At 45.6% G+C, this 26,047-nt stretch overlaps 1 protein-coding gene across 7 annotated transcripts in view; it reads left to right on the forward strand.

Annotated features, from left to right (window-relative positions):
• gli2a (GLI family zinc finger 2a) overlaps positions 1–26,047 on the forward strand; it is a 119,019-nt gene that overhangs the window by 44,056 nt on the left and 48,916 nt on the right. For 6 of the 7 annotated variants that reach the window (XM_061841143.1, XM_061841137.1, XM_061841136.1 and 3 more), the window contains one exon: positions 19,907–20,012. The exons of the other annotated variant lie outside the window; for it this stretch is intronic. In XM_061841143.1, the coding sequence (XP_061697127.1) occupies positions 19,907–20,012 (106 nt within the window). The remainder of the gene's footprint in view (positions 1–19,906; positions 20,013–26,047) is intronic. 7 annotated transcript variants of the gene reach the window in all.

A 26,047-nucleotide genomic window follows, 5' to 3' on the forward strand; every position in this document is an offset into this window, starting at 1 on the left:
TCTGCTGTCCTCATACATCTTCTGTACGATTCTAACATATTTCTCAGCCACACCAGACTTGCACATACAGTACCAGAGTTCCTCTCTTGGTACTCTGCCATAGGCTTTCTCTGTCTACAAAGACACAGTGTAGCTCCTTCTGACCTTCTCTGTTGTTTTCCACAAGCTTCCTCAAAAATAATGCATCTGTGGTACTCTTTCTATGCATGAAACCATACTGTTGCTCGGATATACTTACTTCTGGCCTGAGTTTAGCCTCCACTACTCTTTCCCATAACTTCATTGTGTGGCTCATCATCTTTATTCCTCTGTAGTTTCCACAGTTCTGAACATTGCCTTTGTTCTTAAAAATGGGAACTAGTACACTTTTCCTCCATTCTTCTGGCATCTTTTCCCGCTAGTATTCTAATGAATAAGTTGGTCCAAAAACTCCACAGCCACCTCTCCTAATTGCTTCCATACCTCCACTGGTATGTCATCAGGACCAACTGTCTTTCCATTTTTCATTCTATTCAGTGCCTTTCTAACTTCCTTCTTACTAATCGTTGCCAATTCCTCGTCATTCATTCATCATCTTCTATACTTCCTTCTCTCCTATTTTCCTCATTCATTAACATGTCAAAGTACTCTTTTCATCTACTTAGCACACTACTGGCACAATTCAACATATTTCCATCGCTATCCTTAATCACCTTTACTTGCTGCACATCCTTCCCATCTCTATCCCTCTATCTGGCCAACCTGTAGAGATCCTTTTCTCCTTCTTTTGTATCCAACCTGGTGTACATGTCATCATATGCCTCTTGTTTGGCCTCTGCCACCTCTACCTTTGCCCTACGTTGCATATCAATGTACTCCTTGCGCCTCTCCTCAGTCCTCTCCATGTCCCACTTCTTTTTCGCTAATCTCTTTCCTTGAATGACTTCCCGTATTTTGGGGTTCCACCACCAAGTTTCCTTCTCCCCTTTCCTACCAGAAGACATCCCAAGTACTCTCCTGCCTGCCTCTGTGAAAACCTTGGCAGTAGTATTCCAGTCTTCTGGGAGCTCCACCTGTCCATCTAAAGTCTGTCTCACCTCTTTCCAAAAGGCCACACAACACTCTTCCTTTCTCAACTTCCACCATCTGATACTCTGCTCTACCTTTGCCTTCTTAATCTTCGTACCCGCTACCAGTCATCCTACACACCACCATCCTATGATGTTGAGGTACACTCTCCCCCACCACTAACTTCCAGTCAGTAACCTCCTTCAAATTACATTGTCGGCATAAAATATAATCCACCTGCGTGCTTCTACCGATGCTCTTGTAAATCACTCTTTCTGTCTCTTCTGGAAACAAGTGTTCACCACTGCCAAATCTATCCTTTTTGAGAAGTCCACCACCATCTGACCCTCAAAGTTCCTTTGCTGGATGTCGTACTTACCCATCATTTCTTCATCTCCCCTGTTTCCTTCGCCAACATGTCCATTGCAATCTGCACCAATCACAACTCTCTCTCTGACTGGGATGCTCAGGACTACTTCGTCTAGTTTCTTACAGAATTTCTTACTCAAGGTCACATCCAACCTGTGGGGCATATCTACTAATCTACTCTCTATACATAATACCCTAAAATTCAAATGTCATCCTCATCACTCGATCTGATACTCTTTTCACCTCCAATACATTCTTAGTCAGCTCTTCTTTTAGAATAACCCCAACTCCAGTTCTCTTCCCATCTACTTCATGGTAAAATAATTTATACCCTGCTCCTAAACTTTCCTTTTGCTCTCCTGGATGCAGAATATATAAACGTTTCTCCTAATCATCATGTCAACTAACTCCTGCGCTTTTCCTGTCATAGTCCGAACATTCAAAGTCCCTAGACACAGCTGTCGGGTCTGTTCATTCCTCTTCTTCTTGTGTCAGCCAAGCCGGTTTCCTCCTCTCTTTTACCTTTGACCTACATCATCTCAATTTCTTCATACGCCTTGCAGATTAACAGTGCCGGGGGTGGGTTAGGGTTAGGTTAGGGTTAGGGTTAGGTTTTCAACTTCAACATAATGTGGTGTTAACCGTTCCTACTCCGGTCGCCTGACCGTAGTTGCGTGACGCAGGGAAGACGTCTTCTCTGGGGCCGAGGTTGTTCTCCTTGGGGTTAACTCCGTTCTCGGGTCCCAACTCCGAAGCTCAATGGCGGGAGTAGTAAATTCACGGAGATAGACTTGCTGTTTACTCGCTTTATTTTCTTTTTTGGCACACAACAGTTCCCGGTCGCCGTGAATCAACTTTCTTTTTCCTCTCACACTCGCTTCTCACCAAAAACGCATAGGAAGTCCATCTCACCCACACAACACACACGCCCACCTACACGAAACCCGCAACACTACCCCCACTCTGGATGGCACTAAAATAATGCCACTCCAGTACAGCAACATATGAACTGATATACACAACTGTGACATCATTAACGTCTGGCGTCCAAATCAGCCGGAAATTGTCAACTGAAGTCACCGTGTTGACAACTAGTCGCCATCTTGTCGATATTCCATTGTTTGTTTCCGTGAGTAGGCATTTCACTTCGTCTTCGTTACGAAGTAGCGTAGTTCTTTCATCGATCCAACTTGTATCACGGAAGCGCATTTTTCAATATGCTTGGGTTGAAAGTAAGGAGTTCGGGAGCTGGGTTCGTTAAGATCCAAAAGATCGGCACATGTTTTACTGCCATCTATGCAAGCAGAGTTACCAGCTTGAAAAGATGGGCGTCAAAGCGCTGGAGTCGCACGGGAAAAAGAGGAGACATGCTGATTTGGCGAAGACTCTTTCATCTTCCGTTGGTATGACTCTGTTTCTAAAATATCAAGATAGTGAAGCATCAACTTCAGGCAGTGGTACTAGCAGTGCATGCTCACTAGGGATCGCAAAAAAACGCTTACTTTCATAACCGGCTTTAACCGAACAGCTGTAGCAAAAAACCAGTACCATAGTGGGGTTTACGTAATTCACCCGCGGGACCTCGAGTTGGGGTGCGGGGTTCCGCACTGACTGTTTTTGTTATTGCTCTTCTGGAGTGACGAGTTCACAGAGTTCCCCCCCCCCCCCCCCTCTTATGCGAGTACTGTTTTGATGTCTGCCAATAAAACAAGTTTACTCCCATACTTTGGAGCGTTTCCTCGTTGCCATGTTTGATGTTTCTTTGATTTAACTGAATGTTCTTTTGAGTCCAACTTTACTCTAACAGCGAAACTTGAAAAAAGTGGAAATGATGTTGAAAAAATAGCGCAACGTGGAGTACCGGAACCGGAAGAAATGATTGGAAATTTTAACCGATTTCGAAAGTCCGATTACGGTTTCGGTTTAAAAAATAATGAAAACCGGTTATTTGTAACCGGTTGCGATCCCTAATGCGCACCTACAGTTGTCCAGCCAGAAGTCAGGCTTTATGAACGTAGTTCAATACACGAAGACGGACTTGTTAAAGGCAGAGATCATGTTGACTTCACCGCCAGTGATTTTGGGCTTGCCTCTGTTCGGTAGTAGGGCGTATGTTCACCAAAAAGAACGATACGGTGCCTGCCGAATTCAAGGTGAGCCTCAACTTGAATGAGGAAGGGATGCCCGAGCAATACTTAATTGCCTGTTATATCTGCCACGATAAAATCAATGATAACTTGCCAATTACAGAGATTGACAGGGATTTAGGCTTCACCTAGCACAAGCACGTCCCCTAGCCCAACACCCATCAAGGTCCCAACAGTTGAATGCTGCAGGGGAGGCCTCATGTCCAGGTGGATAGCCTCGTGGTAATGAAGAAGTACCACACTCCTTCGGGCTCCAGTGTCCAACACTGCACATACTCTCAGTTCATAGATTTGCAGGACTATGCACACTCTTTCCTGGGAATTGAGTTGGAGCACTGTTGATTCAGGACTGTTACAATAGATACTCCTCACTTGTGATGTCCTGGTGATGTATTAAGTGGAAGGACACTGCTTCTGGATGTGGCCCCAACCTTGACATTTGTGGCAGCGAACTCCAGTTTTTTTTAAGTTTCTCCGGAGGTTCAAAATTGAGGCTGTGAACGGGCCTGATATATATAGATATATATAGATATGATATATCATAAGGGGAGTGTAGATTGAGTTTTGGAGGGGGACTGTGGAAAGATTTTTAAATTATGTCATTAAATATATATATAGGGTGGCACGGTGGCTCAACTGGAAAGTGTTGGCATCACAGTTCTGAGGTCCTTGGTTCAATCCCAAACCCGCCTGTTTCAAGTTTGCTTGCTCTCCCCATGCCTGTGTGGGTTTTCTCCAGGCACTCCGGGTTCCTCCCATATCCCAAAAACATGCAACATTAATTGGACCCTCTAAATTGCCCCTCGGTGTGAATGTGAGTCGGCTGTTGGTCTCGATGGGCCCTCCAATTGGCTGGCAACCAGTTCAGGTTCCAGTACTCCTTCCCATTGACAGCTGCAGCATCTATCACAACAAGGGGTAGTCACACTTGGCTTGGTGACACAGGAACGTTGGGTCATGGCAACGAGGCAAGGACACCACAAGAAGCTCGCATACTCACACAGACTCATGCTGTCTTATACAACAAACTGTAAACTAATTACATAATACATTAGACCTAAATACCTGACATAATTAGTGTCAATTGCAAGCGATGCAAGCTGGCCTCCCCTTTCTGCAGACTTCTTTGAAAGGATCACCCTTGAATCCAAATTTTATTATCTCAGGAACGCCTTCCATCATCGCTCATCCAGGTAGCTCCATCACAGTGGCAAGTGCGGAGTAATGGAGGCTGGCACGTATGAAACAACCCAAAATATGTATTACTTTAAAGAGAAAAAGGCAACCCGTCTTGAGTAAAATATAGATTCCCAACTCTTACCGAGATGACTTGTCAGATCGTGTAGTTCAAGTCAAAGCAACCAAGTCTATACTCAAGTCAAATCTTTAGGTGTTTGGCAAGTATCTCGCAAGTCATAAAACTGCCAATTCAAGTTGACAACAGGGATAGGCATCTCCTGCGACCCTTGGGAGGATAGGCGGCTAAGAAAATGGATGGATATAACATAGTGTTCTCATGTATTTGAGGAAGTACTCAACAATAAAAAAAACTGTGCCTGCAGAGGAACAAACAAAACCATAATGATTTAATTGCCCTTGGGGGCTTTATAAAGTCTATAACCGGTAGTCGCTGTTACATGCACTGCTGTAAGACCTTAATCCCTGTGTCGCCGTTACTCATCAATGTGCTACCTTGGAGGAAGCAATGTTTTGCAAACTAATAAATCTAGAGGATTCACAATATATTTTGCAGCATGGAATGGATGAACATATAGCCATTTGAAGACATGTAAAGCACAGTGGCTTTTTGTGGATGTGTTTTCGAAATGCTATTCAATCTAAACGTTATTGTGTTTTTGTCTCCTCAGATATCTACTAAGAGCAAGCCACAAAACAAATCAAGACAAACGTGCTTGTGTAGTTGTGTGTATGTGCGCGCATATGAGAATTTGTTTTCGCGGTTGACACTGGACTATATAGTTAGGAACACGGCCAACTTTTTCTGCTGGAATTTCCTGTCTCAAGTGAGCACCCCCACACCTAATACTACTCTTCTACTCTTCATGTAACTCACTGTTTTCCTCTCTTCCCTTCTCTCTACTTCTTGTTGTCTTTCTCCCACTGCACAACAAAATTTTTTTTCCAGTTTCGCTCCTGGCCAGGCCTCTGCAGGCACTGTTTTTTTTATTGTTGAGTACTTCCTCAAATACATGAGAACACTATGTTTATCTTTAGGGTGGTCCTGTTTCGCAACTTTATTTAAAGGTCCGCTGTCATCAAATGCATGATTTTTACTATGTTATGAAAAAAAGGCAGACAGAATGGTCCCATCCGTTTTTTGAAACATGATTTTGACATGTATGGCATTTTGTACCTAGCGCCATGAAAATCCTCTCGAGGGATTTGTTTTTGAGAAGAAGCAGGAAGTGATGTTAACAGCAGCAGCGCACTCAGGCTGGCTCGTCTGTTTATACTAGTTTTGCCTGCTGGAAGGTAGTTCATTGTCCCTTTGTGTTAGCCAAAATGCCGGCTCGTTGTATTGCTGGATATTGTTCGAACACTCCCGAGGATGGATTCACTCGTCATACTTTTAAAAAAGATCCATTCGTCGTGATTGGATTGCACAGGTGCAAAGGACAAGAGCTTTGTGGGTTCCAAATGACATGTAGGTGTGTATAGAGCTACTAAAAAAACAATAGTTGGAGGTGTGGGGACGTAATCCTCTTATAACGTAACAAAAGATCCACGTACGTAAGTCAGGGGTGCTAAATCTGTCGATGTGCGCGTTGGACTGCTTCTGCGCAGTAGCCGTGGAAGGGACGGCCTCCGCACGGCCTGTGGATCGCCGCCGGCCTTGCGGCGATCCACAAGGCCAGCTTGGCCCGACGTGGAGGCGAATTTGGCGGGGAGGTTGTTGGCTGGGGTCTCCCGCCAACGGCCACTGGTGTCTGGGCACCCCGCTTCGCACGATGGCTCACCGGCGACGACTTCCGCATCGGCTCACTCGCCATGGCTCGCCCGTCAGCAACGGTTTGCTCGCCGGCTGACAGCTTCCAAATTGGCCCAAACGCAGAGGTGGTTTGGCCGCGTGCGGGAGAAGAAAGGAGCTCTCCTCCCCGCCCGGCATGGGTCCTCCAGAGTACGCTACATACTGTCGGCGAATCTGCTGTTAGTTAGAAGTGATCCGCGTATCATCAAAATATGGCTCGAAATGATAGGGTAATATTGCCCACGTCATTTCACTTGATTGTGAGATGTTCGCTTCGAAAAGCGTTTCCGTGTTCCATAGCAAGTTGCCACTACGTGTTTTAATGGGGAATGTCCCGGTGTAACATCTGATAATGACGTTGCAGGCAATATGGCGACCACTTGGATGTCGGATGAGACTTCCGCAACTTTGTGCATGGATGACACGCTCTCCGCTCATATTTATATATTTTTTTTTCGTATAGACATTGAAGTGAATAATGTCACATGTATTTTTCATTACAATATCTATTTTAGAATGTTTATAGGCAGGACAGTGGAGCTTTTACATAAGGAAAACTGATTTTCCTTATGAAAGATTCTCCTTTCTCAGTCATGTGTGTGATGTGAATATGTTGGCATGGCCTTCAGTTTCAGAACAAAACATTGCTTTGCTTTATGTTGCAAATTTAAAAGCAGAATGTTCAACACAATTGACAGAACTAAAACCGCATAATAAAGGTTAGGGGCAAATAGAAATTTGGTCTATAAACTAATATGTAAATGGATTAACATTAAAAGACTAACATATTTCATTCAGTATAACTCCATCTGAAGTCTTTGGAAGTCAAAATATAACATAGTTTTGTACTAATCAAGATTGTCTTCCTGGTATTGTGATCAAACTGATCATATAACGTCTGACCCCACAATTTCTCAGTTCCTTATTTGGGTGCTCTCTCTTTTAAAAGGATTCCACTCATGACTGGGTTTGTTTTACACTCATGAGACCCCGAGTGTGAGCACTCTTCTGGTTCTTGCAAACGGATAGTAGAAAGCAATGACTGCGTACACAACGGTCTCCTACATTCCATCAGCATTTGTCACTAAGTCTTGCATACTGAATTACTTTATTTGCTCATATTTTATTTACCTAATTGACTGCCTGATAATAAGGTGTGTAATGTAAGTGACTCATGAGCACCAGGCACACACAACTTTATAAAGACAAAAAGAACATCACCTTTAATGTGTCCCAAACAAGTGATGACTTCAAGTGGCTGTCTATTGTCATGGTGTAGACCAGGGGTCACCAACCTTTGTGAAGCTGAGGGCTCTTTTGTGAGAACCAATTGTATGAGGGGCTATGTGACATGTTTCCGCCAAAGGTAAAAAATCGCAAAACTTGTGATACTTAACAAATATATACATACGTTATATTATACAAGCGGCACGGTGGAGCAACTGGAAAGCGTTGACCTCACAATTCTGAGGACCTGGGTTCAATCCCAGCCCTCCCTGTGCAGGTTGTCCCCGTCCTGCATGGGTTTTGTCCGGACACTGCGGTTTCCTCCCACATCCCAAAAACATCCAACATTAATTGGACACTCTAAATTGCCCCTAGGTGTGATTGCGAGTGCAGCTGCTTGTCTCTATTTGCCATCCCAAAAACATCCAACATTAATTGGACACTCTAAATTGCCCCTAGGTGTGATTGTGAGTGCAGCTGCTTGTCTCTATTTGCCCTGCGATTGGCTGGCAACCAGTTCAGGGTGTACCCTACCTCTTGCCCGTTGAAAGCTGGGATTGGCTGAAGCACTCCCACGACCATCGTGAGGATGAGCAGCTAAGGAAATGGATGGATGGACATATATACATGTGTCAATATGGTGAAAAAAATAAGTATTTGAACACCATGCTATATTGCAAGTTCTCCCACTTAGAAATCATGGATGGGTCTGAAATTTTCATTGTGGTGCATGTCCACTGTGAGAAAGATAATCTAAAAAGACCATGACCTCTACAGTGTCTTTGTAATTTCAACCTAGAGTTAGTTAGGGTGATACAGCAACATTTTTCTGAAATCATCAGTAAGAACCTCAAAAATACTAGTACTCTGCTTGTTGTGGTTGACAAGCTCACACCCCCCCTCGAATCAGATAGCTCCAGATCTCGTAACAACTGATAAATCCAATGAGTTTGCCTGTTATTTTAGTGAAAAAGTACAATTCATCAGGTTAAATATCACCACAAATCAGAAAAATGATTAAATGATTCTACATCTGAACTCACGCAGGGAAACCTCCTTCGCCTCATAAGAATTTGGTACAGTTGACCAAAAAAACTGTCGAGAAATCGGTTCATCAATAGAAACCATCAACGAGCTGGTTCGACTCAATACCATCTCACTTTTTCAAAGCTATTGTGAAGTGAGTGCCAGCTGATATGCAAGAAATAAGCAGTCTAGCAAGTTTCCTAAGGCTCTTAAAGTAGCTGCCATGAAGCTTCTTCTAAAAAATAGAGCAGTGGACGATTCCATGTTAGCAAGTTATAGACCCATCTCAAATCTCCCTTTCATACCCAAGATTGAGTAATTTTTTTAAATCAACTCTGCAATTTCTTGAATTTAAATGGACTTTTTTACAAATTCCACTCAGGTTTCCAAACTCATCACAGTAGAAAATCTACTATTATCAAAGTGAGAAATGATATGAGGTTGAATATTGACTAAGGAAAAGTGTCAATTTTGGTTTTGTTGGATCATAGTGCAGCCTTTGAAATGGTGATAAAATACTGCTGAACGGGTTGGAAATGTGGGCAGGACTAAATGGAATGGTCCTTAGATGGTTCAGGTCCTACCGGGAGGAACAGAGCTACTTTGTAACCGTTAGAAGTGCTCAATCTCAACAAATGGCAATGAAGTATGGGGTCCCTCAAGGCTCAGTTCTTGGACACCTCCTGTTCAGCCTGTATATGCTACTCTCTGGTCAAATTTTTCAAAACTTTAATTTAGACTATCATAGCTATCCAGATGACACACAATTATATTTAACAGTGTCCCAAGGTGACTCCAGTTAATTTGAAGTTCTGTGTCACTGTCTAATCTAGATAAGTAACTGGATGAGCCAATTTTTTCTTCAACTAAACCAAAATAAAATGGAGACTTTTGTTTTTGGCAATAAATAAAAGAAAATTGCTGTCAGTAAATACCTGGACTTTCTATCTTTAAAAACTAAAGACCAAGTCCGAAACTTCAGTGTTCTGATAGATTCCGACCAGACTTTCTACAGTCATATCAAATCAATCACAAAAACTTGACTACAATAATGGTTTTCTGACTGGACTCCCTAAAAAGAGTATTAAACAGCTGCAGCTCATTCAGAATGATGCAGCTCAGGTTCTGACCAGAACAAATACTGTAAATCAGAGCATATAACTTCAATTCTAAAGTCCTTGTACTGACTTCCAGTAAGCCTAAGAATAGATTTTAAAGTTCTGCTACTGGTCTATAAATAAGTAAATGGTTTAGGTCCTGAATACATTAAAGAAATGGTGACTATACAACCCCATTAGAGCGCTGACATTGACAGATTCAGGTCAAATAGTGGAGCGCAGAGTCCAAGGCAAACATGGTGAAGAGGCATTTAACTATTATGATGCACACAAATGGAATATGTTGCCAAGACAAGCCCCAAGTGTGAATGTTTTTAAATCCAGGTTGAAAACTAATTTTTTCCTCATCTCATTATTCTTCTCTTATTACTAGTATTTCCACTTTTAATGATATTTCTTGCACTACATGCTGTTTTTAATTGTACTTTTATTTCTTATATATATATTTTGTTGTCATTTTTATTGTTTTTCCCCTCGTTTTAAATGTTTTATTTCTTTGTATTCAAATGCTTTTAAATCATGGAAACCAGACTGATTTACCTTATGTATGAAATGCACTATATAAATAATCATGCATCCTGATTTGATATGGGAATCCCTGCATCGTTTTCTGCATCCCAATTGGTTCAGGTACTGTAAACCAATGTCAACCACCCTTACTACCGGACCGCTGCCGGAGGACAAAGCCTTTATAGAAAGCGTTGTGCCGCAGCAGTGGTCCTGATACTTAGGGCAGACAATCGCGGCAAAAAAAAAAAAGGTGCCCATTCATTAGGGGAAAAAAAAGTGACATGAAAGCACACATGAAACCCATCATAGTCTCTAAGCCAAGCAAAGAGAGTGAAAGGCAGGGACCCTTCCTCTGATTGTCCATGTGCATATGTGAATTTTTTTTTAAGTTTTCTAAGCCAGTAGCTGCACAGTCAAAGAAAATTAATTGGCGTGAATGGAATTAGTTCTAAAGCCTAATACTACCACAATGATGTAGGAATATTTTGGACTGAAGCCTGATGAACGCAGTCATCCTGCTCACACCACTAAGTTTATGCCAAAGACAACACAACAAAGACAAAACAACTTTAAACCTTAACTTAAAACTTTAAACACACTCAGCCTCCCCAATTTCTTCAGTTGGGAACAAAAATCACAGTGGAACATTTCCTGTTTCAAGTCAGCTTGCAATTATTGAAGTGTTTGCCGAACAATGCAAATACAAATGTGACAGGGTACAGTATATGATGCACATGTGCTCACATGACATAAAGTATCGCGTTACTTACTAATGTAATAGATGTACCGGGCAGCGGACCCTTCAGTGTTTCGGTACACCACACAAAAAGCGTCCAGGCTTCAGTTCTCTAACATAATTAAAGGTAGCATGTCTATTTATAAGAATATTCTTGTTCAGAAGAAAAAAAGAACGGCAACAACGACCATTAGCTATTTTTTTTCACGAACATGACACGTGCACCAACGACACAACAGCAGAATTGCTATTAATAATTTATTGCATCTCCAACATCACAGTTTGTTCATTTTCCAAGCCTCTTATTCTCCAAGGGTCATGGAAGTGCTAGAACCTATCCCAGAAAGAACTGTGAGGCCAATGCTTTCCAGCTGCCCCACCGTGCTGCCCTTCTCGTGTACTTTATTTGTTAATCTACGAAGGTTTGAATTTTGAGTGTTTAAATGAGAGAAATCTGAGAAAATGTTAATGCCTATCTGAAAAAAATTCACAAAGTGCGTGGGTAGGGGTTTAACAGACTTAAAAGAAAAAAAGAAATGGGGGAAAACATACTGTGAATGAAAATAACACTGTAAATTAAAAAAAAAAAAAACTGATACTCCATGGATTTCACATGAGGGTATTTTGGGAACGTTACTGCCGCGTTAAACAAGAGAACATCCATTTTCTGTACCGCTGATACTGTTACCCTCATAAAGGTCATGGACCCTAAACTGGTTTCCACCCAATACCACCTTCTTCTTCTTTTTCTTTCGACTTGTCCCGTTAGGGGTCACCACAGCGTGTCATCTTTTTCCATCTTAGTCTCTCTCGTGCATCCTCCTCTCTAACACCCACTGTCCTCATGTCCTCCCTCACAACACCCATCAACCTTTTCTTTGGTTCTCCTCTCGCTCTTTTGCCCGGCAACTCCATCCTCAGCACCTTTCTAGCAATATACTCACTCTCTTGCCTCTGGACATGTCCAAACGATCTAAGACGGCTCTCTTCACTCCAAGCAAGAACCTAAGCATCTGTCACGATCCTGCCGCTCCAGCCCGGGCTGTGCGGGTGTCCGCAATTGCTCTGATGGGGAGGTGCACACCTGCGCCTCATCCAGCCTGATTATGCTGTGTATTTATATGACCCCGATGACGACTGGCCGGGGCCAGTTCGTTGAGCTTCATGTCCCGTTCCAGCACTCTCGTATCCCTGATCGACAACCTGTGTGTACAGACCTTCGCCCGTTCTCCGACCAACCTTGTAAGCCTGACTCCTTTGATACTTCTGCCTGCCTTTATCGTTCTCCTGTGTACCGACTCCTGCCTACCCGCTCACCTGCTCTCTTCGCCCGACGTCCCAACTACCGCTGCTGCACCGGACTACCTGCTCGATCCCCGACCTCGGCATATAATAAACGTTGCTCCTTGAACTACCTTGCATCGTCCGAGTCCTGCATTTGGGTCCTACCCCCGTTCCAATTGGACGTGACAGAACGAACTGGCGGGCATAGGACGCAGCAGGAAAGACCCGGCGTCGCCGGGACCGACGCAAGGTAGACCGTCTGCCAGAGGACCAAGCCTGTCCGATCTGGGTAGGCTCCTTGACGTCCCCCGCTTCCGTGTCTTACGCTCCGCCAGCGAGGTATGAATACGTCCAGAACACGACCCGTCCGGCTCCTCATATTCTTCTGGACTCTGACTTTTCGGAATATGAGGTGGACCGTGATTTGTATGACTGGCTGCCGGAGTACGACGCCGATTATTCTGATTATGAATCTGCTCGTCCGATCTTTCATCCTAGTCAGTTTGTTTCACCTCCCCGCGTTTCCAGCACCCGAGCGTCTTCGCCCGGTAGGTCCAAGTACACCAATCCGTATGAGGGAACCCGCTTGGCCATCTACCTGGGACCTCCGCGTGGCGTCCAGAGGAGACGCCCCGCCAGCCGCTCCTATGTGCCACCCGCTGCCCGGCAACTAAGACACCATCCTCCCACTCCTCGCCAGCAACGGCGAAACCAGCAGACCCCCAGCTGGTGGCGAAGCTTCCAGCCCAGATGGAGGAGGAGCCGCCAAATCACGAGGCGTTCCGCCGCGAAATGCGGGTGCAGATAGAGCGGCAGAGCGCCGAATTGGTGGCTCTCACGGTCCAGGTCTGGCAAGGATTGGCGAACCAGCCGAGCTACTCTGACGTCGCAATGGCAACAGACTCGCTGCTGACGCAGGTTCACGTGGCCGTCGCTCCCCGTTCTTGCTCTGTCGGCGACCGGTCCGCGGTCATCCCCTGTTCCTGCTCCGACAGCGACGGGCACGTCCATATGTTCCCGTCCCGGGGATGGCGGTGGTGTCGCCGCCTTCTCACATTGCCGTCCACGAGGGGGCGATGGCACCGCGGCCTCCTCACGTTCCCGTCCAGGAGGAGGTGGAGGTGGAGTTGGTGATGCTGCCTCCGCCTTCTCACGTTCCTGTCCAGGAGGTGGCAATGGTTCCCCAGCCGCCTCACGTTGCCATCCAGGAGGGGGCGATGGCACCGCGGCCTCCTCACGTTCCCGTCCAGGAGGAGGTGGAGTTGGTGATGCTGCCTCCACCTTCTCACGTTCCTGTCCAGGAGGTGGCAACGGTTCCCCAGCCGTCTCACGTTCCTGTCCAGGAGGTGGCGAGTGTTCCCCAGCCGCCTCACGTTCCTGTCCAGGAGGAGATGGGGATGGCGATGGTGTCCCCGCCTTCTCAGGTTGCTGTCCAGGAGGTGGTGGCGGCAATGGTGTCGCCGCCTTCTCGCGTTGCTGTCCAGGAGGAGGTCGTGATGGCGATGCTGCCACCGCCTTCTCACGTTGCTGTCCAGGAGGAGGAGCTGGGGAGTTCTGTGGAGCCACCCCGAAGCTGGAGAGACTTCGGGATGGCTGTGAGGGTGGCGATCATGGCTCTTGTCCTTCTCTCCATCACCCTCGTCGCTCCTGAGGGCTCCCAGCCGCTTCAGGACCTGGCCTCGTTGGTGACCAATCCACGGCTGTCTCCTGACCAAGCCTCGGTGGCGACCAGTCCCTGGTCGTCTCGCAACCACGGCGTGGGAGGTTCTCGTCCGGAGCTGTTGCCTGCCTCGGCCTGGTTCCTGCTTCGCCGTTTGGTTCCTCACAGAGGTCGTCCGCCCGAATCGCTCCGTGGGGACCTTGGTGCTTGGCGTCCGCGTCGTCCTCCTGACCTGTCCACCCGGACGCCTTGCATTTGGTGGCCTGGATGGCCAACAGACTGGGGTTCGGGGGGGGCGTGCCCTCCTCCGGACCCCCCTTGCGCCCACCCCTGCCTGTGTTAATTATTGTCTGTTTCTTTTGTTTAGGCACGTCTGGGAGCCGTGCCTTTGAGGGGGGTACTGTCATGATCCTGCTGCTCCAGCCCGGGCTGTGCGGGTGTCCGCGGTTGACCGACCTCGGCATATAATAAACGTTGCTCCTTGAACTACCTTCCATCGTCCGAGTCCTGCATTTGGGTCCTACCCCCGTTCCGATGGGACGTGACAGCATCTTCATTTCTGCTACCTCCAGTGCTGCTTCCTATTGTTTCTTTTGTGCCAGCGTCTCTAATCCATATATCATGCCCTACCTCACCACTGTTTTAAAAACTTTGCCCTTCATCCTGGCGGATACACGGAGAACACCAGACACCTTCCGCCAACTTTTCCACCCCGCTTGGACCCATTTCTTCACTTCCTTACCACACGCTCCATTGCACTGTATTGTTGACCCCAACTATTTGACCACTTCACTATCTCTTCTCCCTGGAGCTTCACTCTTCCTCCTCTGCCCCTCTCATTCACGCACATTTACTTCGACAAATCTTCATTCCTCTCCTTTCAAGTGTGGACCTCCAACTTTCTAACTCTTCCTCCGCCTGTTCCCTGATTTCACTGCAGATCACAATATCATCTGCGAACGTCATGGTCCAAGGTTATTTGAGTCTAACCTCGTCTGTCAAAACTATCCAGGGGCTCAGCGCAGAACCCTGATGAAGTCCCACCTCCACCTTAAATTCTTCTGACACACCTAGGGCACATGTTACCACTGTCCTGCTGCCCTCATACATGTCCTTTACAATTGTAACATATTTCTCCGCCACACCAGACTTGCACATCCAGTACCAAAGTTCCTCTCTTGGTACTCTGTCATAGGCATTCTGTAGGGCTATAAAGATACTATGCAGCTCCTTCTGACCTTATCTGTACTTTTCCACGAGCATCTTCGAGGCAAATAATGCATCTGTGCTACTCTTTCTATGCATGAAACCATGCTGTTGCTCGCAAATACTAACTTCTCTTGTGAGTCTCGCCTCCACTACTCTTTCCCATAACTTCATTGTGTGGTTTATCATCTTTATTCCTTTTTAGTTCTGAACATTGCCTTTGTTCTTAAAAATGGGGACTAGCACACTTTTCCTCCATTCTTCTGGCATCTTCTCGCCTGCTTGTATTCGATTGAATAAGTTGATCAAAAACTTCACAGCCACCTCCCCAAATTGCTTCCATTCCTCCACTGGTATGTTACGGGACCAACTGTCTTTCCATTTTTCATTCCATTCAGTGCCTTTCTAACTTCCTTCTTACTAATCATTGCCACTTCCTGGTCATTCACGCTTGCCTCTTCTACTCGACCTTCTCTCCCATTTTCTTCATTTATTAAGTTCTCAAAGTTCTTTTTCCATCTACTTAGCGCACTACTGGCACCAGTCAACAGATTTCCAGGGCTATCCTTGATCACCTTTACTTGCTGCACATCCTTCCCATCGCTATCCCTCTGTCTGCCCAACCTGGAGAGATCCTTTTCTCCTTCTATAGTATCCAACCTGGAGTATATGTCATCATATGGCTCTTTTTTAGCCTTTGCCACCTCTACCTTTGCCCTACGACGCTTCTCAATATTTTCCTTTACGCCTCTTCTCAATCCTCTCCTTGTACCACTTCTTCTTCGCTAATCTCTTTCCTTGGATGACTTCACGTATTTTGGGGTTCCACCACCAAGTCTCCTTCTCCCCTTTCCTACCAGAAGACACCCCAAGTACTCTCCTGCTTGGCTCTCTGAGTACCTTGGCAGTAGTATTCCAGTCCTCTGGGAGCTCTTCCTGACCATCTAGAGCCTGTCTCACCGCTATCTGAAAGGCCACACAACATTCTTCCTTTGTCAACTTCCACCACCTGATTCTCTGCTCTACCTTTGTCTTCTGAATCTTCTTACCCGCTACCAGAGTCATCCTACACACCACCATCTCATGCTGTCGAGCCACACTCTCCCCCACCACTACTTTACAGTCGGTAACCTCCTTCAGATTAAATCATCTGCACAAAATATAATCCACCTGCGTGTTTTTACCGCCGCTCTTGTAGGTCACTCTTATATTCCTGTTTCTTCTGAAAATAATGTTGTAATGTTCACGACTGCCAATTCCATCCTTTTGCGAAGTCCACCACCATCTGCCCCAAAAAATTCCTTTACCATACTTACCCATCCTACCTATGGGGCATAGCTGCTAATCACATTATACACAATACCCTCAATTTCAAGTTTCATCATCATCATCACTCGAGCTGATACTCTTTTCACCTCCAAGACATTCTTAGCCAGCTTTTCTTTTCAAATAACCCCTAGTCCATTTCTTTTCCCACTATTCCTGAACTTCTCGCCTTACTCCCTTTCCACTTGCTCTCTTGGATGCATATTTTGGGTTTCCACCACCAAGTCTCCTTCTCCACTTTCCTACCTGAAGGCACCCCAAGTACTCTCCTGCCTGCCTCAATATATCAGCCTTTCTCCCAATCATCATGTCAACTAACTCCTGGGCTTTTCCTGTCATAGTCCCAACATTCAAAGTCCCTACGCACGGCTTTATGGTCTGTGCATTCATCTTCTTCTTCTGCTGATCAAGCCGCTTTCCTCCTCTTATTTGTCTTCGACCTACATTATCTGACTTTCTACCTACACTTTGCAGATTAACATTTCCGGGGGCGGGCACGACATAGCCGTTATGAAATCCGTATGACACAACCCTCTCCTTGGGACCGGCTGACAGGTAGCACAATATTGTGCTTCCCAACGGGCTGCAAATAGTCAAAAAGAAAAAGGAATCAAATAAACAAAGTCAGCACATAAGATACACAATTCACATACTACCTAATCTATGTTAAAGATAAGGTCAAATGAAAGCAATCACATAAACACAGTCAGCACATAAGGTACACAAATCACATACTACCTGTGTGAAAATATAAAGGATATGGCGATTTAATGGAAATGGGGATGGAAGAGCTTCAAACCACAATGGGTTTCACTCTAGTATTGAAGGTTGAGTCCACTTCGATGTTTCTTCAACATCAACGAATTGATCACAAACACGTGTCATTCTTAGCAAGCTAAGCTAAGGATTACTTGGCCGAGAAACAAGTTTAAGTTGACATTTGTACTCGCCCAACTTCTTATGAGTACTCACGATCCTCGTTGTATATGATACGTAGGCTTTGCAGGACGTCTTGATGTTTTCTCTTCAGTAAATATTAGAAAACAGATTTGTTTTGTTGTTAGTGATCTAGGCTAGGTTATTTTCGGCTGAGCTACTTCAATGTGAACGATACGGCTCCAATTTGGTTACTAAGAATTTACAGATGGTGACTTTAGTCCACTGAAGTAATCGCCAGAAGCGTCCCACGTCGAGTATTCACAACATTCATTCCAAATTCAGCAGGATTTATCCTAACTCAGCTATCATCTAAAAAAAACAAACATTCACACCCACATCCACACCAATGGGCAATTTAGGGTGTTCAATCTACTTAGACGTTTTTTGGGACATGGGAGGAAACAAGAGTACCTTGGAGAAAACACAGGCACGAGGAGAAAATGCAAACTTCACACAGGTGATATCGAGGCAGATGCGGGACACAAATGGTCCAATACTCTTCATGTGTGCACCTATTTTTCCTGTCCAAATACATGCACATTAAGAAAAATATTTTGCTGTTTTTTTTCATGAATCTAACATTCAAGATTTTACAACAGCTCTTTCACAATTGACCCCTCCGTACAGGGCACTTAACCACGCCTCCTGAAGTGACATCACGCCACGTGCGCTGACGTAAGACAAACAGTAAAAATGGCAAATACAATACAATACATTCTTAACTGAGACAGACTCCATGCTTCTGATTTCATTCAAATCAACGATATATTATAGATTCTAAATACAATACATTCTTAACTGAGAGAGACGCCATGCTTCTGATTTCATTCAATCATTCACACGTAGCAATGTCATGCTAGCAGAGAGCGTCTCATTCATTTATACGAGACGTGTATTAAAAATCAAATTTAGGGCATATCTTCGTGCAAACACAGTCTGGTTAAGCTTCGGCCGCGAGCCAGCAACAAAGCGACACGTTTGTGCAGTCCGATCATCGCTAAATATCGCTCAACAAAGAATAAGTGTGTCAATCGTTCACACGTGGCAGTGTTATGCTAGCGGAGAACGTCTCATTCATTTATACGAGACGTGAATTAAAAATCAAATTTAGGGCATATCTTCGTGCAAACACAGTCTGGTTAAGCTTCGGCCGCAAGCCTGCAAGAAATCAATATGTTTGTGCAGTCCGATCATCGCTAAATATCGCTCAACAAAGAAAAGTGTGTCAATCGTTCACACGTAGCGGTGTTATGCTAGCGGAGAACGTCTCATTCATTTATACGAGACGTGTATTAAAAATCAAATTTAGGGCATATCTTCGTGCAAACACAGTCTGGTTAAGCTTCGGCCACGAGCCAGCAAGAAATCAATACGTTTGTGCAGTCCGATCATCGCTAAATATCGCTCAACAAAGAATAAGTGTGTCAATCGTTCACACGCAGCAGTGTTATGCTAGCGAAGAAATTCAAATTCATTTATACGAGACATGTATTGATCATCAAATATAGGGCATACCTTCATGCAAACATATGTGTTCCGGTTGATATTAGATGGATTTAGTTGATGATGCGGTCTTCCACAAAGTTTGATCCATCGAAGGCATTTTTTGTACTGGGTCTTCGGTTTTTGAAAGGGTACGAATCGAACTCCACCAACTACCCTTTCAGGATACCTGTTGTCACTATTACAAAGTCCGTGACTACACCTCTTAACCATATTTTTTGTTAAATAACCCAAATACGCGATAAAACGCTAACTAAACCTATACTGGACCATGCAATGTTGTCTGAGAAAATCGGAGGAGCAAAAACGGGCTTTGGTTTATGCAGATCTCTGGCCTCTGATTGGTCACTGACGCGCATTGTGCAATATCCACGGAGGGGTCAATTGAAGTCCAAACAAAAATATGTCTTTTACTGCAGCTGTAATGACAACGATTAATTTAGATCAGCCGTGTGTTTTTCTCATTAGGATTCCCATAAGCCAAGAGACCATTTTATGGCAGGAAATGGCGTTTTTGCTGTGTTTGTTTCACGCATAAAAACATTTTCTTTGTTGCGTAAAATCTGTGTTGGTATTATTAGATTGGAAAAGCCTTTAATTAACTATAGCTCTTCAGGCACAAGGCACAGACAGTTTAGAAGGTATCAATTACTTATGAGTTACAGGAACAGTAAAATGGTAGTTACATCTTGTGCTGTGGTGAAGACAATACCCATGATCTCTTGCTTTCTATTAGCAATTGTCCTATTTATTTTTTCCTCCTAATCCTACTAATTGCTTTTTGCACGTTAACCTATTCTGTTCTATGTTCATTTACAGGTGCCCACCATATCTTCCCAACATTTCATACACCCATCCCAATCAACATGAGACACCACGAGGGGCGATATCATTACGAACCCCATCCACTGCACACCGCGCAAGGGTACGTTTTCTTCAATTCCTTTCAGACAGCCCATTAAAGACTACTCCTCACCCACTTTATTCAGACACGCTGCTCAGTGAAGCTATAGATTCAGAATGTGGCGTTCGAGTTGACCTGCAAATTTTCAGGCTTCTATAGCTTCTTCTTTTTCTTTTGGCTTGTCCCGTTAGGGTTCACCACAGCGTGTCACCTTTTTCCATCCAAGCCTATCTCGTGCACCCTACTCTCGAACACCCACTGTCCTCATTTCCTCCCTCACAACATCCATCAACATTTTCTTTGGTCTTCCTCTCGCTCTTTTGCCTGGCAGCTCCTTCCTCAGCCCCCTTCTCCCAATATACTCACTCTCTCGCCTCGGAACATGTCCAAACCATCGAAGTCTGCTCTCTGTAACCTTGTCTCCACAACATCCAACTTTGGCTGTCCCTCTAATGAGCTCATTTGTGCAAAGGAATAGTGGGACCAGGTGTGAAACCAGGCATACTTACTTACCCCCATGTTGTATATTTTTACATCACCCTTGTTCCTTCCGCATACACACACATCATAATGTCCGACTATACATTCTGGCCAAAGCTGGCTAGCAAAGTAAACACTCCCAGCATGATTTGAGTGCTCCCAACATGCTTTGCGGCACTAACAAGGATGTAAATAATGTTTAAAGTGCATGTTTTGTGTCCATTATTTCTTCAGTCATTGTGTTATTATTTGCAAGTTATGCTATTCTCTTTGCTTTGATGTGATAATTTTAGTTTTTATGGGACACCATTAGTGTGAACAACATGTTGATGAATGACTTGCCTACACTGTCAGTGTAGGCGACAGTCAATTGCATTTGTTCATTACTGCCTCCTGAAGAAATTAGAATGTATGCTCACAATATGATTTGTATGTGTTAGGTTGTACTTCAATGGAATACTCACACAATAAAGTTTGCAGATTTTGAAATTTTGTGTTGTGAAAATATGGTACATGATGGGGAAGAAGAAAAAACCTGAGCAGAAAATCTGAGAACATGCAGTACTGCGCAAAATGGGCAAAAGGCTACTGTACACAGTAATTTTCAAGCTGGGTTTCATTTGTTTTCTTCTGAAAACCATCAGATGAGGAAAGAAATACAACATTTTACATATGACAAACAGCTCTCTCACCCTTGATTGTATGCACAGTAGTGTTCGCATGCCAAAAATGGCATCCCATACCGGAAGTCAGATAAGCTTAAGCATTTTTACAAAAGAAGAAAAAAATGATACGTAAAGTATTCGCAGTGTATGTATTTTGGTTCTGATCAGGGGGACTTTCTTCCCAATTATGTGTGGTTCGAAATAACTAACCCGTAATTACTAAAGACGAGGCACAGGTGTGCACCTCCCCTTATTACGGCAGCTGCATGCCGCATCGGGGACCAGTACGGCCAGGACAAGGACCGGCAAGGTCATGACAGTACCCCCAAACCCTTAACGGACGGCCCAGGCGCCTCAGGGTGAAAGGTGTGAAAGTCTCTGATGAGGGAGGGGATTGACCATGAACCCGGACGGGGTCCATGATCGTTCTTCGGGACAGGAGCCCTTCTAGTCTAACAGGTACTGGACACCCCTTCCTCGATGGCGGGACGACAGGAGCTGGCGCACAGTGTAGACCAGGCCCCCATCAACAATGGGAGGGGGGTGAAGGGGGCTTGGCAGGCGAGACCAGCGAGACGACCGAGCTGGCTTCAGCAGACTAACATGAAAGGTATGCTGGACCCGCATCAATCTCGGGAGTTTCACTGATACTGCAACCGGGTTGATCACCTTAGTGATAGGGAAATGACCGACGAACATGGGGACCAGCTTGCGAGATTCCTTCCATAGCGGGAAGCCTCTCGCCGACAGCCAGACGTGCTGTCCAACTTTATAGGTCGGTGCCCTCAACCTCTTGCGGTCCGCTGCGCGCTTGTAGGTGCACCCCATACGTAGGAGCATTCATCTGGCTCGCTACTAGTTCTGCTTACAGTGCCTTACCATGGCCAATGCTGATGGCACCGGTGAGTCAGTGTCTAGAGAGTGGAAGAGAAAGGGAGGTTAGCTATGCACCAGATGGAAGTGGGACATACCTGTCAATGCCAAGGGAAGAGAGTTGTGGGAGTATTCCACCCAACCGAGCTGCCGACTCCATGAGGCGGGGTCACGGGAGGCCAGGCAATAGAGACCGGTTTCCATGTCCTGATTGACCCGTTCGGTCTGGCCAATGGACTCTGGGTGCTGACCCAAGGACAGACTCGCCGTGGCCCCCAATGTCATAGTTATGTCTGCCGTCGTCAGCCTCTTGGAGAGGAAAGCGCACAGGTGTAGTCTCCCATCCCTGGAACTGTTCTAAGAGAGGACCGCCCCTATCCCGGAATCTGATGCGTCCACCTCGACAATACATTGCCTATCAGGGTCAGGCAGGATGAGGACCAGGGCTGACCTGAAGCCGTACTTGAGCTTGCTGGCAGGCCAGATCCCAGTCAAAGGCACTGCAGGGAGAGGTGAGTACATGCAAGGGGGCAGCTATGGTGCTAGAATTCCAGATAAACATGCGATAAAAGTTGGCAAACCCAATGAATCTCTGTACCTCTTTGCAATTTGTGGGAGTGGGCCACTGAAGGACGACCTCGACCTTGCCGGGATCCATGCAGATGTCCCCCTCCGCTAGAACAAAACCCAGGAACGAGACGGAGGGTCGGTGTAATTCACACTTCTCTGCCATCACCTACACATCGTGCCGCAACAGCTGCTGCAGCACAGCCTGGACGTGCCTGATATGGGAATCTTCGTCCGGTCAGTCAAACAGTATGTCGTCAAGATATACAAAAACATGCCTGTTGAGCGTCTCGCATAGAACGTCATTGACGAAGTTCTGTAACACCGTTGGTGCATTCGTCAGTCCCAAAGACATTACAAGGTACTCATCGAGCCCCGTGGGCGTGATAAAGGCAGTTTTCCATTCGTCTCCCTCCCTAATACGCACCAGGTGGTATGCGTTCTTCAGGTCCATCTTAGTATATATCCTGGCTCCTTTCAGCAGTTCAAAGGCTGTGGTGATTAGGGGAAGAGGGTACCTGTTTTTTAATGGTGATGAAATTCAAACCTTCGTAGATTAACAAGAAGAAGCCCGCTCTGGCGGATGATGAGGAGGGTCGGATGAGACCTGCCGCCAGCGACTCCCCCACATAGTACCTCATAACTTCGTGTTCTGGGCCTGTAAGAGTGAAGAATTTCCCCCGCGCGGGTGAGGTGAAGAGCATTAAATTAATAGCACAGTCATACGGCCGGTGAGGCGGAAGGGACTTGGCCTTTGCTTCAGAAAACAGGTTCAGATCAGTGGAGCAGTCTGGGACCAAGGTTAAATCCGGCTCCTGTGGAGAGCCCCGCGGAGGTTCCGAAGGGGATGTGAAGCACGTGCCTCCGCATTTCGAACCCCACGACTTGATTTGTCTGGATGGCCAGTCAATCAGTGGGTTATGTTGCCTGAGCCAGGGGCTCCCCAAGATGATGTTACTGCTTCGTGAATCGAACACGTGAAAACTCAAGTGTTCAATGTGTGCGTCTGGAAATGTCATGTTGGTCTGAGTGCGGTGAGTAATCTGGCACAAAAACTTCTCCTTCTAAAGTTCTCGAAGGTCAATAAGTCAATCACTCGCGAGTCCAGGAGGTTGGCGTCAGACCCGGAGTCAATGAACCATGTATAAATGTTCTCTTGCGCTTAATGTCACCTGAAGCAGAGACCGTGTCGGGCCACCCGCAGCGTAATTCCGACTCACCGTTGTGGATACCTTGAGTGCGGGTCGTACTGGATTGACTGGGCAGCGAGCCACAAGGTGGCCCAGCCATCCACAATAGTAATAGCGACCCTCTCGCCGGCGTCGTTGTCGTTCCTCCTTGCAACAGGCTGAACCAGTTGGCGCGCGGTCTGTGGTACGAACCTCCGTCAAACGTGTCGACCCTCCCCTGTATTGCGAGCCTCTGGTCGACCTTCAGGACAAGGGCGATGAGCAAGTCCAGGTCTGTGGGCAGTTCCACTGCGATGAGGTGATTTTGAATCCCGGGCGAGAGCCCCTGAAAAGAAGGAGTGCTCCCTCGTTCCACCGGCTCTCCGCCGCTCGTATTCGAAACTCGATGGCGTAATCCGCTATGCTGCGGAGCGCCTGTCGGAGCGAAATCAAAGCATCAGCCGCCGCGTCACGGGACATTTATTGAATCACCTGCATCATTGCACACATAAAGGAGGTCCAGGTGCGGCAGGTTTCAGAACCGCGCCTGCATTCAGCTGTGGCCCATACCTCTGCTCTTCCTGTCAGATGGGATATAACGAAGGCTATCCGGGAGCGGTCAGTGGGGAAGGCGAAGGGCTGCAATTCAAAATGGCGATCAAATTTGTTGAGGAAGGGTTTAATATTACCCGTGTCTCCGGAGAACACAGGTACACACGGTTAACTGGGTGTCTGTGACCGGGAGGGGAGCGTGCGGAGGCAGTGGCTGTCAGCGGACTGGACATGGACGTGAATCAGGAGTCCAGCCGAGCACATACAGTGAAGAAAATTAGTATTTGAACACCCTGTTATAATGCAAGTTCTCCCACTTAGAAATCATGGAGGGGTCTGAAATTGTCATCGTAGATGCATGTCCACTGTGAGAGAGATAATCTAAAAAGAAAATTCCAGAAATCCCAATGTATGATTTTTTTTAACAATTTATTTGTGGTATACAGCTACAAATAAGTATGTGAAAACCCGAGAAAACCAAGGTTATTTGTTACAGTAGCCTTTGTTTGCAATTACAGAGGTCAAACGTTTCCTGTAGTTGTTCACCAGGTTTGCACACACTGCAGGAGGGATTTTGGTGCACTCCTCCCCACAGTCCAGTTCTACAGTCCACTTAGGTTTATGGGCTGTCGCTGAGAAACACGGATTTTCAGCTCCCTCCAAAGATTTTCTATTGGGTTTAGGTCTGGAGACTGGCTAGGCCACACCAGAACTTTTATATGCTTCTTACGGAGCTATTCCTTGGTTTTCCTGGGTGTGTGCTTCGGGTCATTGTTATATTGAAAGACCTAGCCATGACCCATCCTTAATGCTCTGACTGAGGGAAAGAGGTTGTTCCCCAAAATGTCCCAATACATGGCTGCGGTCACCCTCTCCTTAATACAGTGCAGTCGTCCTGTCCCATGTGCAGTAAAACACCCCCAAAGCATGATGCTACCACCTGCATGCTTCACAGTAGGGATGGTGTTTTTAGGATAGAACTCATCATTCGTCTTCCTCCAAACATGGTTTGTGGAATTATGATGAAAATGTTCCATTTTGGTCTCATCTGACCACAAAACCTTCTGCCATGACTCCTCCTATCATCCAAATGGTCATTGGCAAATTTAAGACGGGCCTTGACATGTGCTGGATTAAGCAGGGGAACCTTCCGAGCCATGCATGATTTCAAACCATGACGTCTTAGTATTATCATGTCATCTTGGAAACGGTGGTCCCTTTCAGGTCATTGACCAAGTCCTGTCGTATAGTCCTGGACAGATTCCTCACCTTCCTAAGCATCATTGAGACCCCACGAGGTGACATCTTCCACCCTGTTTGACATTGACTGCCATGTTTAGCTTCTTCAATTTTCTTATGATTGCTCCAATAGTGGACCTTTTTTCACCAAGCTGCTTGGCAATTTCTCCAGCCATGTTTAGTAGTACAATTTTTTCTCTGGTATCTTTTGACAGCTTGTTGGTCTTGGCCATGTTCCTAGTTTGAATCTTACTGATTGTATGGTGTGGACAGGTGTTTTTATGCAGCTCATGACCTACACAGGTGCATCTCATTCAGTATAATACATGGAGTGAAGGTGGACTTTTAAAGGCGGACTAACAGGTCTTTGATGGTCAAAATTCGAGTTGAGAGACAGGTGTACAAATATGTATTTGCACCTGTATCAAACAAATCGTTAAAAAAAAAATACATTGTGATTTCTGGATTTTTCTTCTTTGATTATCTCTCTCACAGTGGACATGCAACTTCG

The sequence above is a fragment of the Syngnathoides biaculeatus genome, chromosome 14 (genome assembly GCF_019802595.1).
Source record: "Syngnathoides biaculeatus isolate LvHL_M chromosome 14, ASM1980259v1, whole genome shotgun sequence".
NCBI lineage: Eukaryota > Metazoa > Chordata > Actinopteri > Syngnathiformes > Syngnathidae > Syngnathoides > Syngnathoides biaculeatus.